Consider the following 13,539-nt stretch of genomic DNA (forward strand, 5'->3'; position numbering starts at 1 on the left):
TGAAACAGAAATGACTTTTTTTTTTTGTTTTGAGGCTGTTTAACCTTTTGTCACATGTAAAAAGGCAAGCCTATGAGTTTGACTATCGATGATGGTTTTTCCAACACCTTACTGTGGAAATGTCACGGGCCTAAATTGGGAACCATCTAGTTAAAGAGTGATTAACCTCTGAAATTCCACCAGGTCATCGGTGAACCACAGAGTGGAAGGGTTGGGCTGAGGCTCCATTTAACCACAAGTGACACAGATGCTTTCAAAAAATAGAAGACGGCAGCTTTCAAACCAGCCCTCTGTCGTGCATTAGATGAGATAAGATCGCCTTTATTAGTCCCACAGCTGGGAGTGAAAACTCCATATGAGAAGATAAATGTGAGATTTACCCTACCCCCCAATAAACATACTGTAAAGTAACAGTTATCACTACACTGTTCTCTCCACATGCTGTAGCTGTCCATAGTGTGGGGATTTTTCTGGTAACCATAGCACTAAATTGCCCCCCACAGCACAAAGATCTTTTTGATATCGGGATGAAGCATTTACGGCCCTGTTCTCTTGGTCTCCATAATATTCCTGAAAATTGAGAGCATGAGCGGTAAAGGATGACTCACCTGACTACATCACTTTTTCCCCACATCCCTCTAGACCAGATCCTGTAGTGTTCACATTACTGAACTCTTAAATCTGCATTCATCTTTGTAACGAGGTGTTTATTCCCTGCATCCCTGCTATAATATCCCTCTCTACGTAATTGTCTCGTCTTGCTTTCTCATGTCCTGGATTTTTACATCTTCCCTCTTCTGACGAAGAACTTACCTTCTGTTTTTTTCCTTGCGTAATAACACCAACACTCACATATCAGATTTCTTTTTCTTTTTTCTGATATAATGTAGAGAATTGCCTCATATTGTGAGAAATTGTTATTATAGTGGGATGTAAGTACATTTTAAAGAATTGAGAAGCTAATACCCCTGGTCACTGTGAAAACAAGGATAAAATTTGTTTTTACTGATGTCTTTTCCATAGATGTTAAAGCACTTGTCTCTTTAGTCACTGTTCCTCTAGAATCACAAGCATGCTGAGGACTTTGTTACTGTAATGCCTGCTATTATTTTCCTTTTCTCTTGCTATCTAGAAGTAAAATCAGAATTTGTGTCATTGCTCAGCATTTTTCATATTGTATATCCCACAGAGCAGGAATAGATGTTAATCGGTTGACTGTACAATGCAGTGCACCTCCTCTTTATCTCCACTCATTTATTTGGTGGTCAAGTTTCTATTTAAAGCCATCACCAAGCCCTGTTTAATCTGGATGTTTCTTTCATTGTTTGAGGCCTCAAGCATCCTCGGAACCACTTGCTTTTCTTTCAGTGCTAACAGCACCTTAAATGGAGCCTGGTGACCGAATGAGGCCTATTTTAATAATTAGATGAAGAGAAAGCACATTGGCAAACACTACCAAAAACAGGCACAGATGTGGATGCAGAACAAACATTTAACACAGACTGCATAAAATACAGGAGCAACTATGTCAAGATGTCTAGAGTTTAGCTGTGATGCTTTCACCATCTTGTTTTGTTTGTTTACTTCTTTGTTGTTTGGAAACAGTTGCATGGCAAACTTTAGCTAAAACTGTACAGCTGTGGTATTTCTATCAGCTATTGTTAGCACTGGCTAACCATTTTGATTAATAAGGTGAATCTGATTTAATGTGAAAGGCTATTAAACAGGGTGCAAATTTGGGGCTTAAAAACATGAAGAGAGTTAAAGAAAATTTTATTGTGTTTTAAGAGAGGAAATTCACCCACCAGTCTATGAAAGCTGCATCACCCCTAATATTTTACATTTTTAAGCTTCAATATAATTTTAAGCCAGCCTCAGGTGGCCACTGAAAAAGTTCTTTGGCACTTCAGCATGCCATTTTTAACCCTCCTGAGGTTATAGCTTAATCCAATATCTGCCCAAACTAACTCCACCTGCTGTTGTCAGCAACACATTTTTTTTAAATTTAATGAGAGCAATAAATTGTAATGTGTGACAGATAAAAGCATCCTGGCTGAACGGAGGACCAATAGTTCACCTGAAGCATTTCATGCACAGGCTAAGCCAGAGATGGAGAATGATGACCGTGATGACCATATCACCGGTATGAAGAGACGAGTGTCTACAGGAGATAGATTTCTCTTTAACACAGACTCACATCCTCTGTTGCAGAATGACGCAAGGCTGAGCTTTATAAGTCCTCAGGTCTATCCTCTTTGAACAAAACCAGAGACCAGGTACGCTGCAAAATGACTTACACTGTATTTAAATGTGTACGTCTCAACTAAAAGAAAGGAAGAAAGAAGGAAAGAAAGAAGAGTGTCTTTGTAGCTTTCTTCTTCTTGCTAATTGCTTAGAGGAGCGTTCAGCTTGAATTGGCAAAGACATGGATGTCCTGAGGCTGTGTGTGTGTGTGTGTGTGTGTGTGTGTGTGTGTGTGTGTGTGTGTGTGTGTGTGTGTGTGTGTGTGTGTGTGTGTGTGTGTGTGTGTGTGTGAGACACAGTGAATAGGACTCGGGTCATGCAGCTCATACTGAAACTCTGATTGGGTGCTGACTTCTTGCACCAAAGAGTTCAAAAAGATCTGACACACCAGCAGGCCGAGAAACCTCTTAACCTACATACGTGTACACTGTGTGTGTCCGTGTGTGTGTGAGTGTGTGTGTCCATGTGTGTGTGTGTATGGGAATTCATTTACATAAAGCTCAGAACTGAACTGTGGCTGATAATTAGCCCTTTCACAGTACACACAGACAGGTGACACCATAATGAGGGGATCTGGAGGCGTGATTTTAAAATACTTCTGCTCGTATTTAAAGGCCATGTAACATTTCTGTTTGTCTGACACTTCATGTGCAAAGTTGCACTCCTAATCCTCCATGACTGAACTGTTAGAGATCTGGTATTCCTTGAGGAGAAAAACTGGGGATGCAGCTTTTGCCATTTATGCCCCCAACATTTGGTACTGCTTTCCTCAAACTAGACTGATAATTTAAAGAAACTCTTAAACATCTACTTCTTTAATCTTGCATCTAACTAGTGTTTGCATCATAGACTATCATATAGGGCTGGGTATCGTCACTGATTTCTAGAATCGATTCGATTCCGATTCACAAGGTCCCGAATCGATTCGATCCACGATTCGATTCAATTCGATTCCATTCGATTGCCTCAGACAGTCAGAAGTATTATAATTCAGATCAGTACATTTGCATATTTTTGTATCTATGAAAAGGAAGCTGACTTGCAAGACTTTATCAAAGGTGTAAGCATCACAGCAGATGCCTTTGTGTCAAAGTAGCTGAAGATAAAACACAGAAAAACATGAAGGTGATTTTCCTGGCCTGGGATTTTATAAAAATATTTTGCAGTACATCAAAAACAAAAGAAAACCATTAATCAACATATGAACATTACCGCTGAAATTACAGAGGTTTTATTAGAGACACGGCTAAGCGTTTTGCATTTTGCATAATTTTAAAAAGTTTAAATTTGTTCAGTAGCCTATTGAACGGCAGAAATTAGGCTTTCTTTTCGGAAGTAAGTAAAAGGAAAAAAACAGCGGCCGACAGCGCTGTAAACAGCTGTAGACTTGTGCATAACAAGCAAGCGAATAATGCAGAAAACAGATATTTAGAAGGGAAACTGTTCTTGGAGTATACAGAGAGAGCGAGAGAGAGAGAGAGCTGTGCATGAAGTGTGATTTTTATCGTGGTGGAAGCAAAACAGCAAAAGTCAGAGGGAATTCATGACGATGTTTATGTTAAGCGTAGTTTGGATCTTCTTTTGTTGCTGGTTCAGTCAGTATTGTTTGGAGAGAGATAAAAACCTGCAGCTTCAGAATCAGCGCAAAAAGGACGTAAACACAAAGCGTGGACCCGCCGAAACATCAGAATCAGCGAGCTGTCGGCTTTTAGCCCCGACCGTGTTCGTGCCGTCGGGTGAGAAAGGCGACATCTCACTGATTCTGATCCGTCGGCGGGTCCGTGCTGTGTGTTTACGTCTTTGTGCAGAATCCGTGTACCTGCTCTCATTTACTGTTTTAGCTGTTTGGTGGTTGTCGAAATTTTGTGAGGTTTAACCCGAGATTCTGGTGTTTCGGGCAAAATAAATTTATATTAAAAAATCAATTCAGGATTTTAATGAATCGATATCACGTTATCCAAGCCAGAATTGATTTTAATCGATAAATCGATTATCAAAATCCACCCCTACTATCATAGAATGTGACGTAGCTTAGGGTCTGACAAATTGTGTCAATTTATTATTTTTTTTAATGACCTGGGGGTGACACCTGCCCAAGAGAAACAACTTCCTGTCACATACAAGTCTGTGGAAAAAAACACGTTGGACTTGACCTCTGTAAACACTTTCCTGATGCCTTTAGCTGCTCAGTCACTCATTTGAGTCATACTGAATAAACCATTAAGTCCATTTTGTAATAACCAGTATGTGAGTTCTCCCATATTTAGTATTCAGGTCAATAAAGAGCAGGTGCGTCAATCAACGTCAATATCACGTCAGCTTTCTACTTTTATTATCTCTGAGTTTGTTTTCTCTTGCCACATCGCTCTTCCTTTGTCCACTCCAACAACCTATGTCCTTTTATTCTTTGAAATTATTATTTTTTGCCCATAAAGCTCTTTGAAATTTCACATTTCAGACTGAGGTCTACAAATAAAACTGACTGCACTTGTGTGGCATTCTCCTGGCATGGTTTGGATCCACTTATCCTACAAGAGCGTGGCTTCTGAATTTGTTGATGTTCATTTGCCAATTACGGCAAACAGGATAATGCTGAGGATCAACACAGGAAATACGCACCCACCAAACATTTTAGGTTTCCAACTTATCTTCTCAGGAGTTGGTGGTTTATTTTGATGAGTGCCAGTATTTTGATTATAATTAGAGAAACCCATGCAACTCCAAAAGCCAAAGAAACGGACAAAAGTCAATAAATAGGACTAATACAAAAAAAAATTACTTTATTTATCATGATATAGTTTTATTTCATTTTGGTTCCATTTCTAGCTGCTCTCAGTCACTGTATGTAAGAGGGAGGGGTGGAGGAACCAACTGATTACAGCTCATGAGCCCAAAATAAAATCTTTCCAATGAGTGATAAGTCATCTAAAATCACAGTTAGGTAAACTCAGACTCTTCACAAGCTTCTGGAAATCAGATTATTTGGGAACCAGTCAAGGTCACACTATTGTCGCTCCTACTAAGTTATATCTGAAAAACCCAACAGTAAAGGTCACACTTTCTTGAGTGCAGAATAACACACTGAAACTGAAAAATACATTAAAGATACTTTAAAATATATATATTTTTTTGCCAAAACATGGTGGGATTTGACCTAGGAGTGATTTTTTTCCATCACCAGACTACGTTTTTGACGAGTTTTTCCAAAATGAGTCAATGTACTCAAACTTGAAGCACATTTTTGTTTATAAAATGGTCACAAATATGAAAAAAGCACCCACTAACATTTCTGCACTTGAACTACACCACAGGAACGTCATAAAGGCAAACCCTTCATAAAGCTTACTCTGCAAGAACTACAACTTTCCAAGTACTTTCCAAGAACTACAACTACATGTCGTGGTGACGCAGCCTGTAAAGACTGTGATTAGCCTGTTCAGTGCCATCATTCCTGTACCATCATTAAATTCTGCATGAAATTCCAGCTACTTGTTCATCTGCTGCCTTTAATCTTAGTTAATAAGCTGGAAGTGAGAAACTACAACCCCAGCTAGTGTTTCACCAGCAAATTGGAGGCACAACACGTACAATTGCAAATCCTGGCAATGGTGACTTGTGTAGGGTATCACATAAATAGACTTTCAGCTTAATTCACTGGTCAGATTTAGGCACTAAAAACTCTTGGTTAGCTTTGGGAAAATGGTGAGAGCAACACTGCATGTTTAAAAATGACTACCAGGTGTGACAGAACTGTCTCCCTAGTATCATTACCTGGTTACCAAAGAGCAGAGTGTGCATAAATGAGCTGCCCTAGTGTGGTCTTTGACAAAATGGCATCAACTGACAAGCCGGGAATGGGTTGTTGTGCAAGAGAGATTAACAATAACAGCGAGAATAAGAGAACAATTTGTTTCATTACAAAAACCCATCTCTGTTGTTATTGAAAAGACTTCAAGAGACGTGACTGATTCGCTGCAGCACATATCGACCAATCGGAGCTTTTGACAAGCAGTTAACTAATCAGAAAGCCATTTTGATGTTAAGTTAATTGTTTAAGTCATTCATCAGTCATCAACGGCAGCTCTTCTCTGGCTCCACTTTCTCCAGCTGTCTCACATCACCGTAAACAGCATTTCGCCTTTGCTGGCTCTCAAATGAGACCGATATTTGTACACAAGATAAACAGGAAGACATCTGTGTGACTTCCATGCCGTTTGCGCTTCAAAATTAGCATGAAACTGAACATCTGATCATTAGCTGATGCCACAGTAAGAAACTCTTTAAATCCATTTTTATCTGCCACTTTCAGCTCTAATTTCTTGAAGCTATTAAAAAGCGATGACACAAAACACAAAGGGAATTATCTCCTGTCTTCTTCTCACCTGAACAGTGACAGAAAACGCTGCTGCTCAGTGGCACTTTCCTAAAATAGAGGCTTATTTTAAGGCCCGCATGTGTATTTTTATAAAGTTTACATCTGGCTCCGTGTGTTATGTTCAAAAGCTGCATGTCATCGCAACATGAAACACACTCAGACTTTGATTAATCAATACACATTAACCAACAGGATGCACAGCTGCAGCTGAGCCTTCTGTTTTAGGATGTGTGTGTGTTTGTGTGTGTTAATGATCAGGTTCAACTCAGGATGACGAGGTCTGTGTCTGTGTCCATTCATGAGCTGGTTTTACAGACTGAAGCATCTAACTATCTATCATAGCCATCAAGAGAGAGCTGCTAAAGACGCGCCTCGCATGTGGTTAAATATAACTGTGAGAAATCTCTAACTGCTAACATAACGACGAACTGAGCTGTTACAGAGCTAATCAGGTTAGTTAGCATGGCAGCGGGCTATCAGAGAGAAGGAACAGGTTTTCTGTTGTGAGAAGCATGATTCATCTGAGGCTCATTCCAGATCTGTTTACATCAACACAAGAAATCATGCGATCAATGTGAGAAAATTAGCTTAAGGTGAGAAACAGAGAACCCCTGTGTGGGACTCAGGTTTCATGCAGGTTTCCCTTCTGTCACAGAGACACAATAAATGAGATGTACATGCTTTAAGGGGCAAAAAACACACAATATTCACTATTTAACTCCTCACCTCTGACACTGCACATCCACTGTATCATTGATATTACAACATCCTGACATGGAACGAAACCCAGATTAACCAATAAAATGCTGTTTAACCTAAAAAGCTTGCAGTTTCCCTTTAGTTTTAACTTACTATGCGTGGTAAGTTATTAATTCTGTATATGTTTTTGGTTTATATCACAGTATTGCTTTTCATTTTTGGTTTAGAGTCACAGGAAACAGGCTTCCATCATCTACCACTTAGGTAGCTGAATGCTTCGACGTAAACTAACAAACTATGGGTATGGTATATAGTTATATCACATTTCTAGATGGAGAATAGGAGAGAGGTAAAAGAGGATTTTTATCAATACAGCTCACTCCCACAGCAAACTCTGTGCCTGCCATGCAGACTGTAAAAATCAATTTGGAGTTTATTATTAGGGTGGAAACTGTGATACGTTCAGCCAGTGTAGCAGTGCTGTCAAAACCCAGCACTAAACTTTAAATCCTGCACTGAAACAACCATAAACCGTGACACAAACAACATTTAGTACGTGAGTCCACTAATTTTACATGTGAAATTATCAGATTAGTTAGGGTTGGTCCATCTCAGAGAACAGTTTTAGTAATGCATTGCCTTTACCACAGCCACCTTAATGATTAGGCTTGTGGTTTTCTGTTTCATAGCTTAAACATTTTCACTACTTAGGCTACATTTTATAGGTTTATTGAATTTTTAAAAAGTAGGGACAGGGTGATATATCAGCCACACAACAGCACCTCCCTGTATCAGCCTGGGTAAGAGAAAGAAACGTATCGACAAATGAGGTGGCCGATGTTTATCTGTTGTCAGCGCAGCTTCCCTGAATAAACGTTCAGGGACAGAGACTTTCAGAGATTTCTTTGTTTTCATGTTAAAAGTGAGCATCTGTATTGAACCACAATTTTAAATAACTGGTCCATCAGAATCAGCTTTTTTTTGACAAAGTAGGTGGACACATTCAAGGAAACGGGATCGTTTTTTTCTTTGCTCTCAAAGTTCTTAACAGAATAGAAAACAGATAATACCAAAAACAGCAACATGACACAGACAATAGCAAGACATAGATCATGTGGATGTTTATGTGCAATAATGCAGTGATGCAGAGTGTATAAATAAATAAGGATTGGATAACTGGTTACTATATATAAAAGGGACTTGACATCATACATTTATATAATTAGAAATAACACCATATTTACTTTAAGGTATTTGTTTTGTCATAAATTGTTAATTTCATTGAGCTACATATTATATATCATTGTACACCTTGCAGCTGTATGCTTCAAGTAATCAGTCAAACTGCCGTTTAAACCATGTATATACAGTCAAATAACACTTGTACTAAAAACTTGCAATCAGAGCTGTGAATCTGAGATGACCATATTAAGGCAGGTTTCAAATATCAGTTGTAGGGAGACTTCAGCAGCTTATGATGAATCTAAATGTATTTTAATTGGTATCAATGAACTTCCTGTGTCATTTTAGCCACTAACAAACAAACACAGAAACACACACACACAAAGAGAAACCCATATGATGTACTGGAACAATCATACATAATTAATATAAAAGTATCTAAATGTCATAAATGTTTTACCAGTTTATCAGTTATTATTGAATAACCAAAGGCTTTAAACCACTGAATTTAAAGCCTTATGATTTATGAAGTCATGTTACGTAAACATCCATCAACACTATAGATGTAACAGCCACTAATGCAAATACTGACTGTGTAACAGAAAAATAAATAAATAAATAAAACTCCTTTTTGGACTGCACTAAATGGATGGATTTGTCTTTCATTTTAGTCTCAGGACTCTTGAACCTGTGTAAAAGGACTCAACAGTAGCACAGTGACTCTGTGCTGTAGCTCACCTGTTTCAGTTTTAGTAGGCTGTGATTCAAGGTTAGGCCTTGACCTATTTTCTGTGTGTCAGGAATAATTGAATAAATAACAGTCACTGCTGTAGTGCCATATGCGTAAATGTGTGCAGTGTCCTGTTAACGTTTTGTCAAACCAGGATTAGGCTGCGTTCACTGGCGAGTCTCTTTATTAACCTCTTACAGGCTCGTGCACATTTGCAAATTAAGCACATGAACTTTATTCTGTGTCCCTGATGTTTATGGACTACTGTTGGTGCAAAAGAAGCCTGATGTCAGAAAAAAAAAAAAAACACGCCACTTCAACTTATCACCGTTTTCACAAAGTACAGGCCTTGAGTGTTTTCCTGTATCTGGCGTGAGATTTGCTTGGACGTCTTATGAGTGTGAGATAAAATCATGTGTCTAAGAAGCAGCGTCAAAAACAACTAGTCTGTGGGAACCACTTATTCACTTTTGTGCTAGTTTTGGTTTCCAGATAAAGAACTTCTCCATCTTGAAGTTAAACAGTCTTAAAAACAATGTAAACTGTCCACTGCTGCTGCTGTTTTTGCTTCTCTTAACGCTTTTTTGACCCCTTTTTGTGCTTTTTCCCCTTTTGATGAACTTTGTTGCCCCCTTTTGTCCAACAGGCATTTGACCTATGCTTAGCAACTTCACCGTCAGGCTATGTGCTGTCAGTTTTTTAACTCTAACCCCCTTATATGTGATTGTTTGATTAAGACAAACAAACTGAGCAATAAATGGCACAAAAATGTTCTCTGACAATTGACTTTTTTTCTTTCTTTTTTTTAATTGTCATAAAGCTTAAAAAACACTTCAGTTTTTAAAAAAATTGGAATTTACTGTCAATTATTTCATGGTTTACAGGGTTAAGTATATTTGCTCTCACTGTAGCAGTGAGTAGTAGGAGCAGGCTGAAGCCTGAGATTTAGGTTCGGGGGGATTATTTGCATTTATGAAGAAACTTTGACCATGTGTAATATAACCCTGCCCCACAGGAAAAGCAGGAGCACTTTAGAGTGGCAAAATGATGCTCATGTAGCACATGATGTGGATTGATGTCTTTACAGTGTAACACACTAACAGTCTCATTTTATGCGTGTTTGCCCTAAATCTTACATCCAGATTTCCCCGTTGTTGTTTTTTACCCCCTCCCCCCTCTGCAGTGAAAATATAATTACACTTTCTTCATTAAAGTGAGTAATTTCTTGCGTGGAGGACGCGACTACAGCTGTCCTCTGATTACTAAATGGAACGGAGCAATGATCTATGGAGCCATTAGGGGAACGGGCTGGAACTAATTTCAATCCTGGAATGGACCAGTGGCTGCAAACACACTCACACACATACAAACAAACACACACACACAAACACAAACACAGAGGGATCAAAGGATGAGAGTGGGAGAGAGACATAACAAACAGCCGCATGTCGGCCATTTTCTGGTCTCACATAGAGCTCTGACTGGAATCCAAAATGATCATCTTTTAGCACAAAATAAGGAGGGTATCCATGTTTCACCAAACAAGCGTGGCTCACACACACTTATCTCCTGCTCTACTTGTGTTGTCAGTGTAACTGTTGATGCACTTCCATCAATATACCTGAGCAAGAATTTTGAGAAACTATTATTTATTGCCCTGCCAGCTACAGTCACCTTCAGAGTTGCTGAATAAGGCTGCAGTCTCATCATGTTTGATCTTATCAGACTAAATTCATATTGGTCTGACAATCGCTAGTTTTACTTGCACGAGGGGAAAAGTGCTGCATTAATAGCCTTCAGTCCAATCCATTACTTTTGGCAGTGTGAACAGACTTCCCCTGAATTTCCACAACCATAACTCTGGCTATAAGAAAGCTTGGACAACTAACACCTTTCCTAACCATAACCACAGATTTTTATTGCCTAATCCTAACCAAGGATTATAAAAAAAGACTACGGATTCCAACCGGAATATCAATCAATGGATTAGGAATGGAAAGGTCATCGAATCAATTGTAAACCCAACAAATCCTAATCCTAATAGTACACAGCAAAAATGCTACGTCCCGTCACCGCTGTTAATTAGTGCACTACTGTTAAAGTTGGTTTCTTCTGTTGCAATGAATTGCTTCTTTCTTTGTGTGTTTCTTAAATGCAGAGATTTATGAAGAAAAGCTTGAACTGAAGTACAATTTTTATGTTCACAATTAGAATCACTCTTTATAAATGTGTACTAATAAAAAATGTTTAGCGTGCATAATGTCATCAAAATAGTAGCTACAGATTCAGATTTTATTCCTCCTGTAAATTAATAAATAATTTCTTAAATGTATGTTTTTCCAGTTATTTAATGCTACTAATTAAAGGTTTTATCATCATTTTTGTACATGCACTACAAAATCAACATTTTTTCTTTTTCGGTTTATTTGATAGGAAGATGTGACCCGTGTCTTTCAGTTGCTTAGCAGCAAAATATGGTGCATTAAGACAGCCACATACTGTGTATTTCGAGGATTTTTACTGTGAAAGGCAGGGACAAGAAGCCCTTTTTGTAGAACAAGCTGAGTGTATGGTACAGATCTCCACTGCCACCTGCCCAGACTGAAACACAATCCCTGCGTTTTTCAATTTAACAGAGTAAGCAGTTTCCAAGTCTTTGTTTTTAGGGCTCCTAAAATCCCAGAATTTGTGTTGTCTGACTTAAATGCTGTTAGGAATGTCAAAGATGGAGGTTGCCCCGTCCCCACCTTTAAAGGGCGATTCCACAAAACTCCAACAGGGAACAAGTAAATGAGCCAGTTGTGTTGGCTCACGTGCTCATGCTTACAGCAGGTTCAGCTGTGTGCTGCCAAATCTAAAGGTAAACATAAGAGCAGAAATGTACCGAGCCAACCTTTCCAAACACTATCACCCATGATTGTACATTGTTTGAAATAAAAAAGTCTCTTCATTAAAACTGTTTAGATCATTCTAAGGCACCAAAAGCAAACTTTCTTGACTGTACACAAGGCTCCAATAAACAAAATACTTCCAGACTTTTTAGTACATAACGCCATATATGGGGTCATGAAGAGGCGGGCTGGAGCCTATCCCAGCTAACATGTGTTGACAGAAGTTAAATTAAGCAGAATAAATGTGATTTCTGGAGGGAAAACTTTCCAAAAGTGTTTATTGATGATATAATGGTGACCACTGCCAATCTAATTCACCTTGGATCATTTTTTTTATTGTCACAGACTAATAAAAATTGTAGGTTGTGAACTGTTTCAGATCCACTGACTTAAATGGTTTGGTGGTGTGCATTGAACCGGTCTTACCTTCTATAGGGGATGTTTTCAGGCGGCGGCAGATGCCCTGCACATCTCCGTAAGTGTCCCGTATCTTGTTGACGGCCTCAGTGCTCCGCAGCTCCATCAGGGTCCTCAAGTCCACCATGGTCACCCCAAAGTCCCCTTCATGGTTGCCCTCAGCAACCGAATTCCCCGGAGGGTGGTCTGCAGGGTTGTTTGCCATGGTGGTCCTCTTCACAGCAGTGTCGTTCTTCTGACTGTCTTTGTTTGTAGTGATCTAAACGTTGGCTGTTATTAGTCACAGGAATTGTGGGTAGTGTAGTTCTTTTAGATGGCAGCCGGAGGAGACAAACTGTGACGTTAAAGCCTTCTCTGGACGTGCATGCTCTCAGTAACTATGGAAACAGTGGAGTAAACATGTTCTGCTGGTTTTACTCTGCAGAGAAAATAGAAAACAGGAAAACAGTTGTTTAGAAACAAGAACCAGAGTGGAAACTGTCTGAAGACGTACCAGCCCAGCATCAGAAGCAGCACACATAAAAAATAAATAAATAAATAAATCAAAGGGACTCCTGAAGTAATCTTTCTAATTAATAGCAGAGAGACTAATTTGCCCAATTAGAGAAGAGATTTTCTCATCTTAGATTATTAAAGGAGTCCCCTGAATCACCGAGGTCGTTATGATATAAACTTATTATCAGTTTGCGCAGCTCCTGTGAGACTTGTGGTTATTTGGTAAATATCTGCTCTCCATTAACCATCTGCTGTGAGTTTATCACTCTGGTCAGAAAAAGCAGCATTTTGTCTTTTGTCGTATTTATGAGAGAGTCATAGTTTATTTCCTTTCAAACAGCTGTGGATTGAGCTCAAAATCAAGGGTGTCAAATATAGTTTTACTAACAACCACACTGGGAAATGAGAACGAAATCAAGTGCTAGACAGATACGGTTTGTTGACAAGGTCTGCCTTCATTGAAAATGTATGTCTTTTGCTATTTTTTCACATTAAAGCCCTGAAGC

General features: G+C 38.9%; 1 protein-coding gene across 8 annotated transcripts in view; it reads right to left on the reverse strand.

The window, feature by feature from the left end:
* LOC134627507 (plasma membrane calcium-transporting ATPase 1-like) overlaps nt 1-13,539 on the reverse strand; it is a 127,974-nt gene that overhangs the window by 59,612 nt on the left and 54,823 nt on the right. For all 8 annotated transcript variants that reach the window (XM_063473653.1, XM_063473655.1, XM_063473649.1 and 5 more), the window contains one exon: nt 12,548-12,956. In XM_063473653.1, the coding sequence (XP_063329723.1) occupies nt 12,548-12,743 (196 nt within the window). In that variant the 5' untranslated portion in view covers nt 12,744-12,956. The remainder of the gene's footprint in view (nt 1-12,547; nt 12,957-13,539) is intronic.

Source organism: Pelmatolapia mariae, linkage group LG5 (genome assembly GCF_036321145.2).
Source record: "Pelmatolapia mariae isolate MD_Pm_ZW linkage group LG5, Pm_UMD_F_2, whole genome shotgun sequence".
NCBI lineage: Eukaryota > Metazoa > Chordata > Actinopteri > Cichliformes > Cichlidae > Pelmatolapia > Pelmatolapia mariae.